Genomic DNA, 22,433 nt, shown 5'->3' with positions numbered 1-22,433 from the left:
GGGGGACAAGGATGCCGAGGGGGACAAGGACACCAACGGGGGACAAAGACGCCGAAGGGGGACAAGGACTCTGAGGGGCACAAGGACTCTGAGGGGGACAAGGATGCTGAGGGGGACAAGGACTCTGAGGAGGGATAAAGTCTCCAAGAGGGACAAGGACGCCGACGGGGGGGACAAGGACGCCAAGGGGGACAACGACGCCGACGGGGACAAGGACGCCGACGGGGGGACAACGATGCCGAGGGGGACCAAGGACTCTGAAGGGGACAAGGACGCTGAGGGGGACAAGGATGCCGAGGGGGGACAAGGACCAACGACACCAAGGGGGACAAGGACGCCGAGGGGACAAGGACGCCGAAGGGGACAAGGACGCTGAGTGGGACAAGGACGCTGAAGGGGACAAGGTCGCCTAGGGCGACAAGGACTCTGAGGGGGGACAAGGACGCTGAGGGGCAGAAGGACGCTGAGGGGGACAAGGACGCTGAGTGGGACAAGGACGCTGAGGGGCACAAAGACGCTGAGGGGGGACAAGGACGCTGAGGGGGACAACGACGCCGAGGGGAACAAGGACTCTGAGGGGGGACAAAGGCGCTGAGGGGCACAAGGGCGCTGAGGGGGGACAAGGGTGCTAAGGGGGGACAAGGACGCTGAGGGGGGACAGGACTGCGCGCGGGCCGCTAGCTCCGGGGCGGGAACGCTGCGCGTGCGGAACGCTTGGGCGGGGCCGGCGGCAGCCCGGGCACCTTTGGGGCCGGACCGTCGCGCGGCAACCCTGGAGCCGGCGGAAATGGGCCTGGCGTCCCGCGGCGCGGCCGCGGCGGGCTGGGGGCCGCGAGCGCTGTCGTCCGCCGCGGCGCGTCCGACGCCGTCCCCAACCCCGTCCCGACCCCGCCGCCCGCGCGCGCGGCCCTGGGCGGCAGCCGGTGAGCATTCGGGGAGGGAGCCGCCGTGGCCCGACGCAGTCGAGCGGGCTGCCGGTCTCCGGGGTTCCTCCCGGGCCGCGCGGGCCTCCGCCGCCCGGAGCTTCTGTGCCCCCGGAAGACGGGGCTGGCGGGGGCCGCGGGCTGGGGGCCGAGACCGCGGCGGGCAGCGAGCGCCGCGGCGGCGGATCTGCGGCCGGGCCGCGGGTGCCCGCCGGGAGTCCGATGCCCTCACCCCGGCGGTGAGGGGCGGCTCCCTTCGACGCCCGGCCCGGCGGCGGGGACCTGTGGAAGGGCGTTCCGCCAGCACTTCCAGTCGTCCCTGACTGCAGTGAGGGCCAAAGACAGAGCCCTTCCTCACGTCCGTTCTTCTGAAACGAGGGGCAAGCGCTGTTGACCCACCGCGAGACCTCGTCCATGTCGTTTCAACGCAAACCACATGGAGGGGGATGGAGCACTCGTGCGCTCCTGAGACGCAGTGCGGGGCTCTGAGGAGGGTTCCGCCTGGGAAGCCCTGGCGGTGTGGCGGGGCTCCCCCAGAGCCGGTCCGTGGGGGATGAGAGGGGAGCAGCCTCCCCTTCTAGGGTCAACTCGACCTCAGGATCTGCGGGAGGGGCGCCCCGAGTCCCGGGGGCCTGACGGATCCGGGAAGGGGCCGGTTCACACTTGGTGTTGTTCTTAGCAGTACCTTTGTTTTTTTATCAGAGCCTTTAAAGATGCGCATGTTGCTGGAGTCACTGCCCGCTCCCCCGCCTGCACCCTGCTATCGATCGCCTGCTCTTTCATCTTCTGTCTGATCTGCGCGGGCTTCTTTGTGTTGGTCGCTCCCAGAGGCTGAGGCGGGAGTGGGGCTGGGAATTTGCTCTGTAATTTGTTAAGAGTTCTCTCTCACTACCCCAAGGACAAGAACGGCAACTTCTGCCCTCCGCTCTTCTTTAGACGTGAGGAGCTGCTGCTTTTTTTGGGGGGGGGGGTAAACTTTGTAGATGAAGCGTAATACACACAAAGTGCACAAAGAGTATGTGTACAACTCGACGAGTTTTCCCAAAGTGAACACACCGTGTAGCCTGCTCCCCAAGAGCATCTGTTCACACTTAGGCCAATTGTGTTTCTTTTCTGACAGTAGCCGTGGGCAGCTTTCCTTATTAGCTCCTGTGAAACGAGTCCCCAGGCAGAGTGTCATGATGTCATTTGGCTGAGCTGGTGTGTCCCGACAGGCTGAACTGAGAGGCTTGGACCGTGCTGGCTGGTCCCCCGGGGTGGTCACCCAGCCAAATGCACCAGGTCTCTCACAGGCAAAATTGTTCTCTCTCTCTCATGATGCCTTATTCCGGAGGACGGCCCCCGCAGAAGGGTTGGGAAGACACGTTGGCCCTTGATGCCCTTGTTGATGGCCGCAGGGATTCTGCCCGCGCTGCTTTCGGGCTCCTTTCGGGCTCTGGGCCTTCCCCTGCTGGCACCCACTGTTGCTTGCCCTCTCTGGTCGCTGGGGGGGCAGGGCATTTGGGAGTCCTGCTGCTGCTTGACTCAGAGGGACCCTTTTCAGTTGGAACCCACGGCCGCAAGAGGTCCCTTTAACAAGCTGGCTGGAGAGGCCTCAATCCTGCAATCCCCATTTGGGCTACTTGCAGTGGAGGAACGCAGCTGCCCTGGTGGCCTCTTAAGCCCTGGTGTTGGTGAGGCCCCTCCTAGGGCCCACTGACCCTCAGGAAGGGGCTCCCTGCACCTCCCGCAACATTGCACCATCCCAACGCGAGTGTCCCTCTCTGTCCCCTTGTCCCTGAGGGCCTGGTGAGCACTGGGAACAGAGGCCTAGGCTCAGTCTGAGGCCTGTGCCCCTCCCTCAGGTGTGGGCTCCAACGTGGGGTCTTAGTTCAGGGCGGCTGCTCTGTCCTTTGTGCCAACAAGGTGGGGGCAGTCAGTGTCTGAGAAACGCGTGCTCCTAGGCGAATCCACTCAGCGCCACACTGCCCGTCAGGCCCCGTCTGGGAGGGGCTCAGGGAGGAATGAGGTGCTTGCTGAGAAGCCCACATCCCCAGTGAGCTTACTTCTGGACAAGCCAAGGCTCAGGGTCCCGCAGAATTCAGGCATCCCGGCTGCTTAGGGCCGTTCTTGCTGCTCAGAGTCCACATGAAGGTCGTGAGAGGCCAGGAAGCCTGGCGTCCCCTCAGCCTGGTGGGATCTTGCCACTCTCCAGGGCCTGCGAACTTCCCACCCCCATTTCTAGATAGCTACCCGGTGGGAGGAATGCTCCTGAAGGAGGCACTCAGCTGTGACAAGAGGACACTCCCCTGCTGGGAGCCCTGCCCTGAAGTGGCAGACGGATGGGCTCCTGGGAAGGGTGGGCACTGCCAGAGGCTGGAGGCCTTGGGGGTCGGAGAGAGGCAGAAGCCGCCTGAGAGCTGAGAGCCCAGAGCTGAGCCTGAGCCTGCTCCCTGGGCACTGAGGCTCCTCCAGGGGCCCACTGGGCAGGGGCGGGCTGGGGGCACCTGCACCAGTGCCCAGGGCCGCTGGCAGTGTGCACGTGTCTGGTTTCCCTTAGCTGGCAACAATTTATTTAAATTTTCATCTTTATTCTTGCTAGCTTTGTAAGTAAATCAAGGTTCGTTAGAGTTTGAATTTGCATTATTTTAATTGTTAATGAGATCCTATGTCTTTCCATGTGCTACACATTAAAAATCCTAATCAGTTTCCTTAGAAACAACTGAAGCCCTCGTGTTCAGTGCGCACACCCTGTGAGTGGTCCTGAGCAGGTCGTGTAACCTCGTCCTGCTTCATCCTGCTTGTCTTTGAAATGAGGGAGTGTGTTGACCTGCCTCGGGGTGGGGATGGGGGCGGCTTGGGGCTGGGCCTGCGCTCACAGCAGCTGGGGTAGAGGTGTGGGTGGTGCCCATGTGAGATGGACAGCTAGAAGGCGCCCACCAGCCTCTGACCAAACCCAAAGCTGGGTCGCCCCAGTGTGTGGGCCCTGTGGCCACGTGGATGCATCCGTCAAGGCTGTCTATGCCACAGGTTGTCCATGGCCTGCAGCCACGGCGCTGCCAGCCGCTCTGGGCCCGTCAGGGTGCAGTGGCAGTGGCAGCAGCTCTGAGCTGAGCCTCTCCTGTCTCTTCCAGCATCCCCGGCATGGTGCTCAAGGCCTTCTTCCCCACGTGCTGCGCCTCAGTGAACAGCGGCCTGCTGGTTGGACGGTGGGTCCCGGAGCAGAGCAGTGCCGTGGTGCTGGCTATAGTGCACTTTCCCTTCATCCCCATCCAGGTCAAGGAGCTCCTGGCCCAGGTGCAGCAGGCCAGCCGGGTGGGTGTAGCCGTGCTGGGCACCTGGTGCCACCGCCGGCAGGAGCCTGAGGAGAGCCTGGGTCACTTCCTGGAGGGCCTGGGCACCATCTTCTCCCATGAGCCCTGGCTCCAGCTGTGCCGGGAGAGGGGCAGCAAATTCTGGAGCTGCAAGGCTACCCGCCGGCAGGTGCCCACCTCCCCTAGTGCCCCTGGCGAGGACCAGGTCATGCTCATTTTCTACGACCAGCGCAAGGTGCTGCTATCCCAGCTGAACCCGCCTGCAGCCTTGCCTGACCAGCAGGCTGGGGATGCCACGGCCAGTGCGGGGGGCCTGGCTGCCGTCTTCGACACCGTGGCGCGCAGCGAGGCACTCTTCCGAAGGGACCGGTTCGATGAGGGCCCCGTGCGGCTGAGCCACTGGCAGTCGGAGGGTGTGGAGGCTAGCATCCTCGTGGAGCTGGCCAAGCGGGCATCAGGGCCCGTCTGCCTGCTGCTGTCCTGCCTGCTGTCACTCATCTCAGCTGCCAGCGCCTGCCGGTAGGTGCCCACCCTTTGGTGTGCAGGGTGCTTGGAGGCCCAGACGGGCCCTTCTGAGGCTTCTGGCTGCCCCTCCCTGCACCCTGGCTCTCGTCCCATGCACCCTCCCCTGGTATCTCAGGGGGACGACTCAGTAGTGGCTGCTGTTCTGGTGCCCTTTGCTCCGGGGGCAGAGCCAGGCTTCCAGGCAGCCTCACTGGGTTTCTGGGACCCACCTGGTAGGGTACAGGGTGAACCTTAGGCCACTGGCCCTGGAAAGGAAATCAGATGATGAACAGACCTGGTTATTGCTGCCTGCCGTTTGCCCTGCCTGGGAGTTGTTCGTCCTGAAGGCATGCAGGCCCACCCGCTTCCCTGGCCCCAGGGCTCACTGGAGAGACAGCCCTGGGAGGCCGTGGGGGCGGTGTCTACTTACTAACAGCCGTGGGTGTGGGGTGGTGGTCCCCAGCCTCAGAGGCTCTCCAGAATCACCTTGAACGCTCCTGGCTCTGGGCCTGGCCAAGGAATTATAAAAGTCCCCAAGGGCCCTGGGGAACGCTGGGGTAGCCCCATGGTGTTCTGGCTGGTTACCCAGAGGACCAGGGCTGGGCTCCAGGGGCCCTCTCTCGATGAAAAGCTGTCTCCCACGTGGCAGCACCTGGTAGGCAGCACCTTTGCTGCACCCTCGGGCGCCCCTCCCCTCAGGTCCAGGGGTTCAGGCTGTCAGGCTTGGGGACTGGCCTTGTCTGCTCACCGGGGGCTCCGGGAGCACTGGGGCCTGTCCTAGCTGAGGGCCCTCGGCAGCTGTGTGTGGACAACGCCTTGGGTTGTGGGGGCGGCTGGGGCCCTTGATGTGAGGGCTGGGTTTGGGAGCCTCACGACTCCCTTGGAATGAATTATGTGCAATTGTGTGTCTGGGCCGAGGTGCAGTTTTGGGAAGAAAAGGTCCTGGGCTTTGATCAGCTTTCAAAGGGCCCAGGAAAGGTTGAGAATGCTCCTGTGCCCCACATCCTGAGGCACCCGTCCGGCAGACATTGGTTGCTTGCCGGTGGTGGTTGCAAGCACTGTTACATTCAAGCCAGGCATGGTGGTCATTGTGCAGGAGCAAAGCCCCCGGCCAGCCCAGGGCAACCCCAGGGATGCTGTTAGCCTAGACTGCCCAGGTCTGGTCTGAGTCTTGGGGAGACCGCTGTGCGGGCAGCAGTCTCTGTGCAGCCAGCTCGAGGTCACTTTCCGCTTGATTGGAGTTGGGAATGCGTTTCACTCTTAGAATTGGTTCAAAGTTGCTTGGTTGAAGACACAGCCTTTCCACCTTCCAAAGTCAAGACCTCCTCCCTCCTCCCGAGGGTCCAGGTGCGGCTGGTTGGCAGCTCCGCACTTTGCATGAGCCCTTTTGGTCTCTCCCACCGCAGCAGGCTCTGCGGCAAGACAAGGCTCTGGGCGCTCTCTGCACCTTTGCTGGCGAACATCTCCCCTCAGCGTCTGACTGTCTGCAAGGCATCTCAGGGCTTCCTTTCCCTGTGAGAAGTCAGTCTCGTTGGGCAGCCGGAGACCATGACAAGGGTCCCTGTACGGCAGAGCAGGGCACTGTGTGGCGGGACGATGCGTTCTCTCCACTCCTGGGCATGGTCTTGGCACTCTTGCTTTGGGTGTTTCTGTGTCAGCACTTTGTGAGGAGGTTGGGTTCCCAATTAATGGTCATAAGCGCACCGTGACCCCCGCTGGGCTGCCCTCCTGGGCCCTCCCACTTGTGTCCCTGCCCTGCTGAGTTCAGGAGTGTGACCGTCAGTGTTTGGGGCCACCAAGGCCTTGGGCTGAGCCTGGCCTGGCCCTTCCCCTCTGCACTGTCAGGGGTACTGGTGAGAGCCGAGGCGGCCCTCGCTCCCTGGGAGGCAGAGCCCCAGGAGGAACTGAGGCCCAGCCTTCTCTGCTCCTTCCCAGGGTGTTCAGGCTGTGGCCACTGTCCTTCATCTGGAGCAAGCTCTCCACGTGTGAGCAGCTCAGGCACCGGCTGGGGCAGCTCACGCTCATCTTCAGCACCCAGAAGGCCGAGAACCCTGCCCAGCTGATGAGGTGCGGCCTGCCCTGAGTCTCCTCTGCAGTGGCCAGACGCACCTCGGGCCCCGCCCCTCCCCACCCCTCCTCTGCACCAAGCCTGCCACGCTGACCCTTCCAGCCAGGCTGCCCTTACCGCCCACTCCCATCGGACCTCTCCTTCCAGGAAGGCCAACATGTTTGTCTCTGTGCTCCTCGACGTGGCCCTCGGCCTTGCCCTTCTGTCCTGGCTCCATGGGAAGGACCGCATCGGGCAGCTGGCTGATGCCCTTGTCCCCGTGGCTGACGTAAGTTGGTTGGGGTGGAGCCGGTCTGGACTCGAGCACTTGTTTCCCAGGGGTGGGGGTGGGGGCCTTCCTGGTGGCATCAGAGGCCCCTCAGCTGGCCAGAGCAGCTCTTTCCTTCCACTCTCTCGGGCCAGTAGAGCAGCCCTGTCCCGGATCCCAGACAGGTCCCCTAGGAGCCACTATGTCTCGCAGGGTCCCCAGGGCTGTGCAGACTCGGGCCTGACAGATGCCCACCGTCCCACTCTGGGTCACATCTCTCCTGGCCTTCCCCTTCCCTTCCTGAAAGTGGTCGTGTCTGGGGGACACCTTGTGGTCAAGGCTTTTAGGGGGAGCCCCCCTCCCCTGCTAGGCTCAGTGTCACACATCCCTGTTCCCCCTTCCCCCCATGCATGATGGTTTCTGCTCTCCTGGCTCTTCAGGGAAGCTGACTTTTGGCTTGGGCCCTCTGCACGGTCAGCATCATAGAAACCTTCTGTGTGTCCAGGGGTGTCTGTGTGCAGTTGAGTTGGGTCTCCCGCCCTTTGGCGGTCACGCAGCTGCCAGTGTTGCTTCTGCAGTCCCCTCGTCTGCTGTGCACCTCGACTTCCCCTGCATGGTCTGTGCAGCGTTTCCAGGGCCTGGGTGCTGCCCCCTTCCTCCTCTGCCTGCCATGGTCACCCTTCCAGTGGCTACTGTGTTGCATTTCCACGTCGGCTCCATACCTTCAACTTCTCTGCCTCCCTTTCTCAGAGCCAAATGCCCTCTGGTGGGAGCTTGTCTTCCTGCTTAGGGCAGTCCCTCTGGCTCCTTGAGCCACCCCCAGGCCTCTGCAGGGGGCCTTCTGGCCCTGGGTGTGGTCGAGTGGCTGAGGCCTGGCTGGGTGGTCCTTGTGAGCTCAGCCTCTGCCTGCTGTCTTCAGCATCCAGCCGCAGGTGTGCACTGGACCTGCTTGTAGCCGGGCCAGGACTCTGTGGGGCGGGAGCCCTCACAGGCCGAGAGTCCCCATGGCTTCTCTGGGAGGCCCGGCCCCAGAGGAAAAAGGAAGGAAGGAGGCTGGGGGCTGGGAGGGGGCTTGGCTGCTTCACCTTGTTCCTCCACACTCTCTTTCAGCCAGCTTCATCCTAGACCTCCCTTTTTGCAAAATTGCTCAGAAATATAAATATTTAATTTAAAAATGAAAGTCTCTTCCTGCTGCCAAGCTTTTATCCTTTAAATATTAAATAAGCTCTATTTATAAATAAGAGCGTTCTGTTCCCCTTCTCACTGCTCCTGACACGGCTGAGGTCTCCACGTGGGGTTGGGAGAGGCCTGCATGGTGGCGGGAGGGGGTGGCAGACTGATGGTGGGGCCTCAGCAGTGGTGACAAGGCTGGGGGTTCTCAGGGCCTGCCCACTGGGGCCAGCACAGTGCTCAGACATCTGCTTTCTTTGTGGGTGGCCAGCACGCTGGTCAGCTTCCCTGCGTGCTTGTGAAGGTCCTCATGCCGTCTCTGGCCCTCACCTGACATTGTCCTTGACTCTCAGTCCCCATTTGTCGTTCCCTCAAGGGGACCCTCCAGCCCTCCCACCTGCTACCTGGGCCCCTGACAGGCTTAATACCCTCATGCTCTCTCGAGGTCGCTCACCCAGGGCCTCTGCAGTGGCAGGTGGTGGGGTGGGGTCCTTGGCTGTGGAAGACTGAGTAGGCCCACGGGCTCCCCCTGCAAGGTGCATGGTGAGCTGGTGTCAGTCCCATGTCCAGGTGTCTGGGGCTGAGGGCCCGAATGATAAGATGGAGGAGAGGACGCCTCATGTAGATGTTGACACCCATCAGGGGCCCTGTGTCCAGCAGGCCAGGAAAGGCTGCTGGCCTCGTAGGTCGTGACTCTGAGCCCCGAATCCCAGAGCATCTGTGAGGAGGGGTTCTGTGGCCAGGCAAGTGTGAAACCCCATGTGCCTGTCATGTCAGGAGACGGCAGTCCAGAGACCTAGAGGAAGGAGCCTGGTCCCTGCCCAGACGGGTGGCTGTGTGGGGCCCAGTTTATAGACACAGTGCGCCTCCTGTGTCCTCACAGCACGTGGCCGAAGAACTCCAGCATCTGCTGCAATGGCTGATGGGCGCACCTGCAGGGCTCAAGATGAATCGGGCGCTGGACCAGGTGCTGGGCCGCTTCTTCCTGTACCACATCCATCTGTGGATCAGTGAGTGCCGACGGCCAGCGAGGGGTTGGGTGGGTTGGGCGGGACTTCACCCGGCCCCAGTGACTTCTAGCTTGGCTCCTGAAGCCTGGGCCCCAAGGGACACAAGCCTCAGCTGAGCAGGGAAGTGGAGCACAGGCCAGGCCCTGCCCCTTGCTCTGTGCTTCCTGCCCTCCCAGCGTCCTGCATGTGTGGAGCCCTGCTGTTCTGGGCTGCCTGCTTGGCTGAGGGACGGTCAGTGGCATAGTCTGTCACAGTTTCTAGAAGCCTCAGGCACCCATCCTCAGTGAGGACTTAGGGGGGACCAGGACGTCCCTGGGTACCCCCCTCAGGGCCAACCCCATCCCACCAGGCTACATCCACCTCATGTCCCCCTTCATTGAGCGCATCCTGTGGCATGTGGGCCTCTCAGCCTGCCTGGGCCTGACAGTGGCCCTGTCCATCCTGTCAGACATCGTCGCCCTCCTCACCTTCCACATCTACTGCTTCTACGTCTACGGTGCCAGGTGGGTGTGTGCTCCCCCCTCTGCAGGCTGCCCAGGCAGCCCTCCAGCCCTGGGCGCCATGCACAGGCTCCTGGGGCTGGGTGGGTACAGGGGTGGCTTGGCGCCCTGACGGCACCCACGTCCTGCAGGCTGTACTGCCTGAAGATCTGTGGCCTGTCCTCACTTTGGCGTCTTTTCCGGGGGAAGAAGTGGAACGTTCTGCGCCAGCGAGTGGACTCCTGCTCCTACGACCTGGACCAGGTACTGGGCAGGACTGCAGTGGAGGGGACCCCCCCCCCCGGCCCTGACTGGCCCACGTGACCCACAGGTGACCACTCCCTTTGAGTGGGCCTGGCCAGTGCAGCTGCTTGGGTGCCACCAGTGGGCAGCCATACTCCTGTCCTGCAGCTCTCCTGCCACAGAGTCCGCGTCGACCCTGCAGGATGTAGGGAGTCTGCAATGAGCAGGGTGCACATGGGGCCCTCAGACAGAGCAGAACCTTGCCCCGCTGGGAGATGGACCCTGCTCTCAGGAGGCTGCTGTGCCCCAGGGAGCCACCAGACAGCAGGCACTAGAGGTGACCCGGGCACAGGACCTGGAGGTGACCCAGGCACAGGGCCTGGCTCTCGCTTGCCCCGTTAGCTTGCTCAGACCTGACACACGGACCCCAGGTGCTACCCTCCAGGGCATGTTTTTTCCTGCCTAACTTTCACAACTCTCCTGTCTTTGGTGTGTGTGGCTGCACACTTGAGGGGCTGGTCCTGTCTCCCCTTGGGTCACCAAATCTGGAGGGCACACAGACGCATCCCTCCCAGTACTGAGAAGACTGTCACGAGCGGGCTCTCCCAGGCTGTCTTGGGAAGCTGGTGTCCCACTGGCAGGCATCCCGTTTCTGCTCAGTTACAGGATGGGTTTGGTGGGCACAGGCAGCCGGGGTATAGGCAGCAGGGGTGTGGCCAGTGCTGGTGGGGCTGTCCTCTGGCCCAGGCAATGCTGATCTGGGGTCCTTCTCCCGGCAGCTGTTCATCGGGACTCTGCTCTTCACCATCCTGGTCTTCCTCCTGCCCACCACGGCCCTGTACTACCTGGTGTTCACCCTGGTGAGCTGAGCACCACGCACCATGGGGGCGCTGGGTGTGGCACCCGGCCCATGGGCCTTGCCCACAGTGTATGGAGTGGTCACTGCCGGCTCTGCCTGCCAGTGGGCAGCCATGAGCAGGCTGTCCACCCCTGCAGGCCACATGGGGTGTGGCTGTTCTGGACTCTGGGCAGTGTGTGCTGGGCCTTGGAGCAGGCAGGGGTCCTATGCTGGAGGGACACCACCTGCTGCTCTGGGACATGCAGCTGGGTGCACTGAGGCCAGGACCACAGTGGGTGGGTCATGGTGGTGGTCTCCTTTTAGTGCCTGGCATGGGCTGGGGGGCATAGACAGACGAAGGGCACAGTACCCTGGAGGCCTGGGCCCAAGGCCAGTGGCATGTTTCCCTGGGTCAGAGCACCGTCTCCTCTGACCCGTGGGAGGGCTGACTGCTCTCACCTGCTGCTTCCCTGCTGCCTCATGCTTGGGCCTCAGGTTTGAGGCAGGGCCCATGCCCTCCGGGAGGTGGGGGGGATCCATGCTCACCCTAGGGCTCTTGTACCTGGTCACCCTTCGTTGTGACCCAGGACTGTCAGGCTGCTCTGCTTGTGGGCGTGCCAGCATGGCTCTGGCCAGTCCTGGCTCAGGGGCCTGAATGCTGTCTGTGCTGCAGCTCCGGCTCCTGGTGGTCACTGTGCAGGGCCTGATCCATCTGCTCATGGACCTTATCAACTCCCTGCCGCTGTACTCACTAGGCCTCCGGCTCTGCCGGCCCTACAGGCTCGCGGGTAAGTCTGCGTGCTGGGCGGGTGGGGAGGACAGAGAACCCCAGTCCTGGGGTCCTGGACCAGCTGCCTACAGTGAGCTGGAGGGAGGGGGCGCACCTGGCACCCAGGTTCAGAGGCCACAGAGGCAGCTTTTCCTTTCTGTCACCCTTTTCTGTGACAAGCATGAACATTTGCCCTGAGGTCTGCAGGAGTGTAGCCGTGCCTGAATGTGGCTCAGAGAAGATGTGTCCCTCGGTGGTTGTGTGGAGCTATGTGTGCCTGCTGGTGCCCCTCAACCTTGGAGGGGACAGGCCAGGGTAGAGGATGCTGGCCAGCTGTGTGTGACAGGAGCACCATCTCGCCCCACCCCCAGCACACTATTGCCTGTTGGGACAACACCCACCATCCCAGCTCTCCCTGTCCATGCCCTCTGCAGGTGGCTGCCCCTGTTTGCAACCACTGGGTTGGCCAGATGCCTTTGAGGGGAGGCTGGCCCACTTGGTCACAGGGTTGTGGGTTGGCCCATCTGGTTCAGGGGCTTTGAACGTATCAGGGAACTTAGGGAGTTCCTGGCACAGCCCCCGTCCAGCAGTTGTTCAGATGGTCCCTAAGATGACTGCACACCCAGGAGGCCCTGCACCCTGTTTGCAGCTGGGCAGCTTGGGCACACACCAAAGCTCACGGCAGCTGCTCCCAGCCAGTTCGGAGCCAGAGGACGTGAACGTGCATGTTCTGTGGGCTTGAACCTGAAGTCTGCCTGCTGGATGCCCTCAAATCCTCTTTCTAAGCCATTTTCCCCGCAGACCCCCAGGTGGCCCAGGCCAGGGACCCATCTACAGTACTACCCGTCTCACTTGGCCCCCAGCCTCCACCCATACCTCAGCATGCCAGGACCAGGCAGGTGGAGAGCCCGAGACCCAGCACCTTCATCCTCCAGCCTACGGCTCCTGGCCAGAGCAGAGTCGTTTTAACTCCACATAAAAGGCCACAGATGCTCCCGCCTCCTCTCTTCTTCTTCACTGAGTTTGCCTTCGGGCCTCTTCATCAGTTAATTAGCTCCTGCTTCTCTTTTCAAGAACCTTCCACCTTGGGAATCCCCAGGCTTGAGGGCCCAAACTGCAGGCCAAGGGCCTGGTGGGCCCCTGAGTTGGCCACGCACGCAGAAGTTGGAAGACATTTAGGTGCCAGCAGGGTGGCCGCCACCCACAAGCGCCCGCCCACTCTGTGGGAACACCATGTCCCACTCGGGGAGCAGCATAGCCTGCGCCCGACACCCGGCCGGCTCTTCCCTGCCTGCCAGACCCTCAGCTGCTGCTTGAGTAAAGTTCTGTGGGAGGCTTTGATAGTGGGCAGCAGCCGCTCAGAGAGGAGATGGGAGGGATGGGATGGGCCCACAGCCCTCTTTCTTCTTTTCTTTTTTTTTGGTGAGGAAGATTAGCCCTGAGCTAATACCTGTTGCCAATCCTCCTGTTTTTGCTGAGGAAGATTGGTCCTGGGCTAACATCTGTGCCTATCTTTCTCTACTTTATATGTGGGACGCCTGCCACAGCATGGCTTGATAAGTGGTGCGTAGGTCCGCACCTGGGATCAGAACCCACAAACCCAGGGTTGCCGAAGTGGAGCGCACGAACTTAACCATTATGCCGCCGGGCTGGCCCCAGCCCGCAGTCCTCTGAGCGCTGCTAGAGATGAAGGGGCCTGTGCCATCAGAGCCCCTCTGCCAACACACAGACAGGAGGACTGAGGGGGGCTGCCTGCAGGTCCCTGAAAGCCCTAGGAGGGCTGCCACCCACCCTCACGGGCACCTCGCTCTCCTTGCAGCTGGTGTGAAGTTCCGAGTCCTGGAGCACGAGGCTGGCGGGCCCCTCCGCCTCCTGATGCAGGTAAGGCCTCTGTGTACCCTTACACTGTGGCCCGTGGGCAGGCCCCCCTGCCTGTCATGTTGCTGCCACATTCCAGGGCAGCTGGGATCAGGGCCGCTCTGTGCCACCCTGGGTATGGGCCCATTGCGGGGCTGTGGGGCCTAGGGTAAGGTGCAGGCAGGAGGGCCCAGCAGAGCTGAGGGGTGGGGCCCAAGGGGAGGCTCCCCCACCCCCAAGGATTCTAGGCACCATGACTCCCTCTGCCTGGAACCTCCCCCAGCAGGGCCTGGTCCCCTGCACTCTCAGATGCCCGTAGCCACCCAGGGTCCTGCCTGTGTGGTTCTGTGTCCCTGTCTCCTGCCCTGGGCCCCATGGGCTCTCATTCCAGGGGACAGCACAGACTTAGGACATACAGGTGTTCTCTATTGGGCTCCTTTATGAGAAACAGTCTTCGGGGCCCCAGCGCAGAAGGGAGCAGGTGGGTTGCTGGGTGACTGGCTGGCTGCCAGGTGTCAGGTCCAGGCAGGCAGGGTTGGCCTGAGGGTCATGCCCAGCACCTTGCCCATGTCTCGGGGAGAGGTCAGGTGCTGAGGCAGCCAGGGCCCTGTGTGGTTTTCTCAGGGGGGTGGTGTGTTCCGAGTCCCACCCGTGGAGGCTCCTGGGAGCTGAGTGAGTCCTGGGGTGGAGGGGTCTGCGCCCCACCAGCCCGGCCCACCTCACCTCCCTGCAGCCCAGAGCAGAGCACGCCTGACCGTGCCCCCTGCTCCCTCCCGAGATGCTCACCCTGCCCCTTATGTCTGGCACAGAGCTGGCCCTGTGCCACAATTGTCCAGCCCGGGGACCCCCCCCAAGGGCCCACCAGGCTCCGAGAGCTCGAGCTCCAGGGAGTTGGGGGCCAGGCCCTGGCTAAGGGCCACCCTTGTGCTTCCAGATAAACCCCCTGCCCTACAGTCATGTGGTGCACACCTACCGCCTCCCCAGCTGTGGCTGCCACCCCAAGCACTCCTGGGGCTCCCTGTGCCGCAAGCTGTTCTTCGGGGAGCTCATCTACCCCTGGAGGCAGAGAGGGGACAAGCAGGACTGAGGGGCCCTGGCCATCAGCCCACCCAGCACCACCACCCAGCCGCGGTCAGCCCTCCACCCTGCCAGGTTGTTGCTGACCAGCGGGCAGCACCCGTCCCACACAGTGGCCGAGCCCTGTTCTTTGCCTTCCCTGCCCCCAGCTGTCTGGGGACTCTGCAGGCCCTGCCAGGGCCCTGCCTGTCGCATCTCCTCCCAACTCTGAGGTCGTGGGGGTGGTGAGCAGGAGGATGCAGGGGTGGCCAGCTAGGCCAGCTGGCCTGCGCTCCATCCCTAGCACTGTTTGCCTCCAGACTCCTTCCCAATTTGTTGTGATGTTACCGGTAATCCGATGCCCACCAGCCCCCTAGGAGCCCTGCTCTGTCCTCTCCCATCACACCCAGACCCTGCTCGGGGTTTGTAGAACCCCTGTCTTTGGCCACCGTGCGTGTTCCTGGTGGGGTGAGCTGGCAGGTCTCCTTGGCTGCTCCCCGGCAGCCCATCCTGCCATGGGGTGGAGGAACCCCTCCCAGATGTACTCAATAGTTCTTGAGACTCAGACCCCAGAGCAACTCCTCCCTTGGGGGTTTTTCTGCAGGGTGCACTTGTGGGTCCCTGACGCCTTCCAGCTGCCTCAGTGGTGCAACAGCCAGCCAATCTAGGGGTCCAAGCAGCTGCTGACCCTGAGCCCAAACCAGCAGCCGCAGTGAGCAAGGGCCCTCCAGGAAGCTGGGCGGCAGCGCCTCTTATGCCCTGAGTTGTTGATGCTCCTTGGAGAGATGGCTTTGCAGGAGGAGCCGCCCACAGGCCTTTGGGTGTCCCTTTGTGAAGCCAGGCCACTCGGCTGCCCTCTTCCTGCCCTGTGCCCCTGTAGGAACAGGCCCCTTGGCCAAACCTTCATCTCGCCTCACTGGTTCCTCACGGAAGCAGGCAGCTCCTGGGCAGACGTTTCTGCAGCCCCCCAGAGGAGGGGGTCCAGCACTTAGGCTGTGTCTGCCTGCTGGCCGGCCAGCAGAATCTGAGTGTGGGTGTACACCCCAGAACCCGGGGGAGGAGGCCTGGAGAAGTAGAGGGTGTCACGTGTGGTTTGTCATCTTAGAGTTGGAAACGTCCATGCTGTAGGCAGGGGGCCAGTGCTCCCTGTCCATTGTGGGCACTTGGGACTGTCCACCTCTGCCGCCCGAGCCTTGGCTGCAGGGAGCCTTGGCTGCAGGCCACAGAGTTGGGCGGGACGGGTCCTGGCTCCGCCTTTTTGTGCTGTGACAATAAAGCCTCCTACGTTTAGAGTGTGAGCTGTGCCTTCCTATCACCATATGGGCAGTGGTTGAGGCCCCCACCGCGGCCACACACTTCCTGCCCCAGGTAGGGATGGGGCGAGGCCTCCCCTTCTCCTGGGGTGGTGGGACAGCTGGCCCCCCATTTGTCCTGAGATGACTACCAAGCTGCGGGGCACTGGGCACCCCATCCCCTGGAGCAGGCCTCTGCAGGCCTGGTGGGTGGATGTGTCAGCTCCGACCCCTTGAAGACATCCTGGCATGGGTGATGGACCCAGGGCCCCTTGCTCCCTGGTTTCAACCCTGCCCTGGCATGGCGGGCTCCCAGAGCAGGGCTGAGGGCAGGGGTGCAGGCCTCCGTGGGGGCAGGCAGTGGACTGCTCCTGGCTCTGATGTACACGTCGTCACCTGAAACCCACGGACTCCACACAGGGCAAGGCACTCCCTGCCTGACTGCCGTCTTGGCCACTTCTGCGCCTGCTGTCCTGGCTACGCAGGGGAGGGGCTGGAGCCAGAGCGCTCGCTCAGCAACTCCCAAGCCCACACTCCACCAAGAGTCAGCAGGGGCTGGCTACAGAGCCCTGCACGGGTCTTGCCGGCAGGGACTGTGCTCCCAGAGCCTGCTGAGAACAGCCTCCAGCACCTGCATTTCTGGAGGCTGCCTTCTCTGCCACTAGATGCCAAAACGTGAGCCGGCACGTGGACCCGCCACGCCGCCCGCTGAATTCTCCCCCACTGCCTGGCCAACCTGCTCATCCTTCAGCTGCTCGCTTTCGCCCTGGCACCCCTCATGTTGCAGATCCCACCCAGTGAGGGTCCTGCCACTTGGCCCAGCCCACTGCACAGTGGTGCCCACGTCATGGGCCTTGCCTGGCAGCTGTCACTCCCTGTCTGCCTGTCTCCCAAGGACCAGCCCAGGCCTGGCACCAGAGCTGGCCGAGGCAACACTGGACACTCCAGCCACTTGCAGCCACCAAGAGATGCCACCTGCACCTCCCAGGCTGCTCCCATTCTCACTGTCCTTTGTAGTCCCTGGTCCTGCAGAGCTCCTGCCTAGGGATAGCCTTCTTCTGTGGGCCCCTCATCCCCACCCCAGGGCCCCAACCGCCCTGGCCACATGGACCTGGGCAGAGCCTGTGTCCCACAACTTCTCCAAGGCCGACACTCAGACCGCCCTGAGAAATGGATGTTTTCTTTCTCAGTCGGGATCACCCGCAGAGAACCGCCTCACGCACTTCACAGTCAAGAGACAAGCTCAGAGAGGGATGGTGACTTGTCGAAGGCTACACAGTAGGCAGGTCTGAGCCCCACAGTTCTCTCCCCATCAGCTCCCTCCTGTTTTGGATAACTTCTTATTTGGATGTAATTTCAAACTTACAGAAACATTGCAAGAATAACAGTATTTCTCATCACCCGTCACCCAGGTTCCCTATTGTTAATGTTTTGCCAACATTTGCTTTTTCATATTCATACTCCATTTTCTCCTGAACCATTTGATCATCAGTTGCCCCTAATTTTAGTCCTAAAATGTTCGGTGTGTATCTTGTAAGGCCAAGGATACTGACTGACACGACCACAGCACAGTGAGGAAAATGGGGAGGACCACCCTGCTTGGATGTTCCCAGGACTGTCTGCAGCAGGTCCAGGGCTGCACGCTCCCACCACTCCCGGGCACCAGTCTCGAGGGCCCTTTAGCCTCAAGCTTTCCACAACTGTCTTTGCTTTTCGTGACACTGACATTTTAGAAAATATGGCCAGTTACTTGGCAAAGCGTCCCTGCGTGGGGCTCAGGTGACTCATGAAGATTCAGCTGACGCACTTGGCAGGAACAGCATGTAAACCTGTGTCTTTCCCAGCGCATCACCTCAGGGGGCACACGACGTCTGTCCACCCTAGTGATGTCAATTTGATCTGCCAGGTTCTCTGCAAAGCTGCTTTCCCTTTTAACAAGTAATCTGTGTGGGGACATTAGTGACCACGTGAGTATCCCACCTCTCGTCACTCTGGCCCATTAGCTGCAGTGTGCACCCTTGACTCTTGCCAGATGCACAGAGAGCTTTCTGGCTCCATCCACCTGTGGGACTTTAGTGGGGCCTCTCCTTGGCACCAGGCCTGGGCTGGGGGGTCCAGAGTAACTGAAACTTTTGTGGGTGCTCCCAGAGAGCCTGGGTACAGAGCTTCAGGGCCAAAGTCTGTTTGCCTCAATGAGTGATCTCCAGAACCTTCTCAGAGGGGAGGGCTTGGGGCACTGCATAGAGGTAGTGAGTACTCTGGAGGGGAGGGGCAAAGACACCCCCCCAGACCTCTCACTTTGTCCCCCTACTCCCCATCTGGACAGAGGCTGGGTCTGGAGGCCTGGCCTTCATCCTCACCCAGAGCCAGAGTCTGTGGGTGTGGGAGCCACATGGGAGACTGTCAGGGTTCTTCACCAGACACTTCCCGGGCCTTCTGGGGGGGCCCAGAATTACCCTTGACCACCAACAGGTGGGCACCTCAGCAGGGCTGACCCAGGACTTACGAGCAGAGGGCTGTTCTGGGCTGCTTCGTCCTTGGCCTAAAGGTCCTCAGCGGCAGGGATGCTGTCCTGTCCCTTCTTCAGTTCCTGGGGCCAGGCCTGGCACTTAGTGGGCCCCCAGGTGTCCTTGCAGAGGGGCATGCAGCTGCATGGGAGGCCAGCTCCTTCGTCCACAGGCCTCCTGGACACCAGGGAATGGCACCACTTAGGCCCTCCCTCTGCTGGGCCCCGGCTGCCCCAGATCCTATGGGTTCCTGCTGTGCATTTCTGCTCTGAGGCTGGGAGTTCAGAGGTCAGAGGGGACGGGAGCAGTGCAGGATCCTGGGGAGGACCAGAGCCCCTGATGGGAGGCGGCTGAGGCCTGCTTCCAAGATCACAGCCTGTGGACAGGTACCAGCCTACAAAGCAGGGATGGTCGTGCCTGCTCCACAGGCTGTGCTGGGAAGGGCCCACTGTTTGCTGAGGCTGCCTCCTTGCTTTGTCCTGGGCGACAGAGAACCAGGCAGTGGGGGCCACAGCTACTGGAGTCCGTTCAGGGGAAGTCCTGAGAGGTACGAGGGTGCTTTTGATTTAAATTCTCTGGAAACGGGATGATAATAGCTTCTCACCTCCCTTCACTTCCAGGCAGCCTCTGAAACCAAGAAGGAAACCTCAACCCTGGTGCTTCCAGTCCCTGGAGAGGGGCCTTAGTGACTTCAGAGCAGGGAGGGCAGGGCCGGGCAGAGGCAGGCTCAAAGCTGCAGGAAAGGCCTGGCCTGACGACCCCCAAGGGCCCTCCCTGACCTGCCAGGTCGAGGTTTGGGGTGGGCAGCTGGGAGGCAAGTGCCAGCTGCTGGCTCCCCCGTGCTGCACCAGTCAATGCTCAATCCCTGTCCCCCGGGGACTCAATTCCCCATCCCCCAGCAGAAGGCCAACAAGCCTCTGCCCGCTGGCTGTTGTTTCTGTAAGCACTGGTGTGTTGTGGGTAGATGTGTGCTTTCTGTCAATGCTGGAGGCCTGTCTGCTGTAGCCCAGTGTCCAGGGAATGGCCACTCCTCCGGGGGAGGACGTGGCCTGAGCCAATGCACGAGCAGGCCTGTCAGGTTCCTTTGTGGATTACAGATGAGCTGCGTGGCCCTGCCCATCCTCAGGCAGCCTCTGCCCTCGAGTGTCCCAGCTCCCTGCTTCCCCAGAGGGCCAGGAGGACACCAAGAGGGCCTCTCCCTGAGGCAGGTGAGGAAGGCCCAGGTGCTCGCTCACCAGGTGCTGCCCACCCAACAGAGGGACCAGTTCCTCAGGAAGCCTCCTGGGCACCGAGCCAAAACAAAATGGCAGTGTGCACATGGCACGCTGCCCAGTAAAGGCTGTCTGCAGCTCGGGGGGGTCACTCGGCGTGGTGCCGCCTAAGCAGGGGTCTGCTCTCTGTGAAGACCACCTGCTGCTGGAGGCATGGCCCTGGGTTCAATGACCCCTTGGGAGGAGAGTTCTTGCCGCCTCGTTCCTTGCCTGCTGGGCAGACGTGCAGCCAGGCTGTCCTCAGCGTAGCCCTGGGGTGTGGTCGTTGTGATGGCATGCTTGTTCCCTCTGCACAGATCTGCTTTCTAGGGAGTGCTAACTCTCGTGTGGCCTCTCCCCAGCAAGCAACATTCAGTGCCTGGCTAGTAAGGGCTGCGCTTGGCTCAGCTTTTACAACTTATTCTTTTATTATTTCTAACAGCTTTATTGAGGCATGTTTTACATATCATAAATTCACCCATTTTGAGTGCACAATTCAATGATTTTTAGTAACTTTACCAAGTAGTATGACCATCACCAATTTTAGAACATTTTTATCACCTCAAAAAGAAACTTGTATCCATTAAGCACTCACTCACCATTGCCCCCTCCCCCAGGCCCTGGCAACCACTAATCTACTTTGTCTATAGATTTGGCTATTCTGTATGTTTCATATACATGGGATGTAGCGCATATCAGTACTTTATTCCTTTTTATGGATGAGCACGTCCGTTGTGTGGATAGACCACATTTTGTCTATCCATTGATCTGGTGATGGATGTTTGGGTTGTTTCTATCTTTTGGCTATTGTGGATAATACTGCTATGAACATCCATGTACAAGTTTTTGTGTGGATGTACATCACTTCTCTAGGAGTGGAATGCTGCATTGTATGGCATTTTTATGCTTAACTTTTTGAGTTACTTATTATGAGTTACATGCATATGTGAATATATTCTCATAAAAAAGGTTATCAAAGTCACTCTTGATCCTCACCTCGAGGAAAAGATGCTGTCCCTCTGGTGAGCATCCTTCCAGATCTTACCCTATGCATGCATTACCTTTCTCTACACGTAAATCTAGAATGAAATGATTTGTTAGTTTCTTTTAAGCATAAATATTGACATTCTACTGGATAGACTATACTGTCGTTTCCTTTTCTCTTACGTCAGTGTTGCCTGTACCTTGCCATGTCCACTGTAGGGTCTGCATGAACCTGGCTGATTTAACGACTCTCTGTCAGGCACTCTAGATGGTTCCCCAACTTTCACCATCACTACAATACACAGTGACATTCTTTGGGCTCATTTCTGAGGACTTCTCAAGGCTAAAAGAGATGTGGAATTATTAGCCTGTCCAACCTCCCTCCCAGAGGGCTCTTCCCCACATCCTGGCCCACAAGCAATGTCGCCAATCCGATGGGTGAACAGGGTATTATTTAAAATTTTTATTTATTTTCCCCCAAAGCACCAGTAGATAGTTGTATGTCGTAGTTGCACAGCCTTCTAGTTGCTGTATGTGGGACGCGGCCTCAGCATGGCCGGAGAAGCGGTGCTTCGGTGCACGCCCGGGATCCGAACCCGGGCCGCCAGCAGCGGAGCGCGTGCACTTAACCACTAAGCCATGGGGCCGGCCCCAGGGTATTATTTTGCTTAATTTTCTTTTTGCAGAATGAAACTGCATCTTCACACGTGTTCACAGGCTTTTCATACTTCTCCTTTGCCCACTGAGAAAAATAAACCATTGTGGAAATGAATAACAGAAACCTTAACTAAACTGTATTGGGAAGGATTGTAGGGGTAGCTCTCACCTCTATCACACATCGTCAATGACACCAAATGAAACTGAGAGCAAAGAAGCTAAAAACTCTCCTAGAGCAAAAACTTGGAGATAAGCTTTGCTAACTGCAGCTGTGCATACTCAGCATAATCAAGTGTTGTTTGAAACCAACCAGGTCTTTCTGTCCCTCCTTAGTGTATGAGTGAGCTGTCCTTCCCAGGAATTCAAGTTCCAGACATCAACATTCAGCCTTACAAGGCCAAATGCAGGCTGAAGATGAAAACTAACCAGAAAACTCCAGACAGTCAAAGGAGAAGAAATTCAGTCTTGAAGGCCAAACGCAGGCTGATGGGAAGGTGCCAACTAGCACAGCCACATGCTGCCCCTCCCCTACCTAAAACCCCAGCACACGCTCCCCCTCCCCTACCTAAAACCCCAGCACACGCTCCCCCTCCCCTACCTAAAACCCCAGCACACGCTCCCCCACCCCTACTTAAAACCCCAGATAAAAACCCGTACCTTTCTCCCTTCCAGGAGATGGATCTGAGTTTTAACTCCCATCTCGTCATCTGGCTGCCTTTCGATAATAAACCTCTTTCCATGCCACAGGCCTGATGTTCCAGTTATTGGCCCTCGGGTGCGGTGGGTAAACAAACTTGTGTTTGTGTTCAGTAACACAAACAGGAAGAGAAGACACTTGCATCTCGGACAGGAAGTACAGCTACTTTACTGCTCGAAGGATGATTTCTCTCCTGAGCCGGCAACAGCCCAGCCAATCAGAAACACTGCAGCTCAGCCAATCAGAAATGCCACAGCTCAGCCAATGAGGAGCTGTTGTGGCCCTGAACTGTCACTTTCCTCCAATGAACTTTCCTTTAGAACAGCCCCTCCCTACCCCCCTTTTTCTTTATAAAAGCAGCTTCTCTCCTTCGTTCTCTGGATTTGCCTGATTCTCTAAAGCACGCACATCCTGAATTACAATTCTTTTGGCTATTCCTGAATAAACTCGTTTTGAGATAGAATAACAGGCAAATTTGCTTTTACGTTGACACCATCCAGCCTGTAAACAACCCCAAAGTCACTTCCTCCTGGAAGCCTCCTCGGTCAAGCCTCAGCGCTCCACAGCCGGATGCGTCGCGGCCCTCCCG

At 60.1% G+C, this 22,433-nt stretch overlaps 1 protein-coding gene across 3 annotated transcripts; it reads left to right on the top strand.

The window, feature by feature from the left end:
* The first annotated feature begins 843 nt into the window (after positions 1-843).
* Positions 844-15,749, top strand: PIGQ (phosphatidylinositol glycan anchor biosynthesis class Q). Of its 3 annotated transcripts, XM_058570492.1 has the most exons (11): positions 844-923; positions 4,037-4,735; positions 6,656-6,787; positions 6,936-7,056; positions 9,089-9,215; positions 9,565-9,718; positions 9,847-9,958; positions 10,717-10,797; positions 11,449-11,563; positions 13,364-13,425; positions 14,336-15,749. In XM_058570492.1, exons 2-11 carry the CDS (start codon positions 4,047-4,049, stop codon positions 14,486-14,488), a joined length of 1,746 nt encoding a protein of 581 aa, XP_058426475.1. In that variant the 5' UTR covers positions 844-923; positions 4,037-4,046; the 3' UTR covers positions 14,489-15,749. The 3 variants fall into 3 exon arrangements, with proteins under 3 accessions (XP_058426475.1, XP_058426474.1, XP_058426473.1); XM_058570491.1 differs by lacking the exon at positions 844-923 and having other exon boundaries at positions 15,062-15,749; XM_058570490.1 differs by lacking the exons at positions 844-923; positions 6,656-6,787.
* Positions 15,750-22,433: the final 6,684 nt, after the last annotated feature.

Source organism: Diceros bicornis, chromosome 26 (assembly GCF_020826845.1).
Source record: "Diceros bicornis minor isolate mBicDic1 chromosome 26, mDicBic1.mat.cur, whole genome shotgun sequence".
Lineage (NCBI taxonomy): Eukaryota > Metazoa > Chordata > Mammalia > Perissodactyla > Rhinocerotidae > Diceros > Diceros bicornis.
Note: the sequence above shows the minus strand (reverse complement) of the source record. Positions and strands in the feature narration are given on the sequence as shown.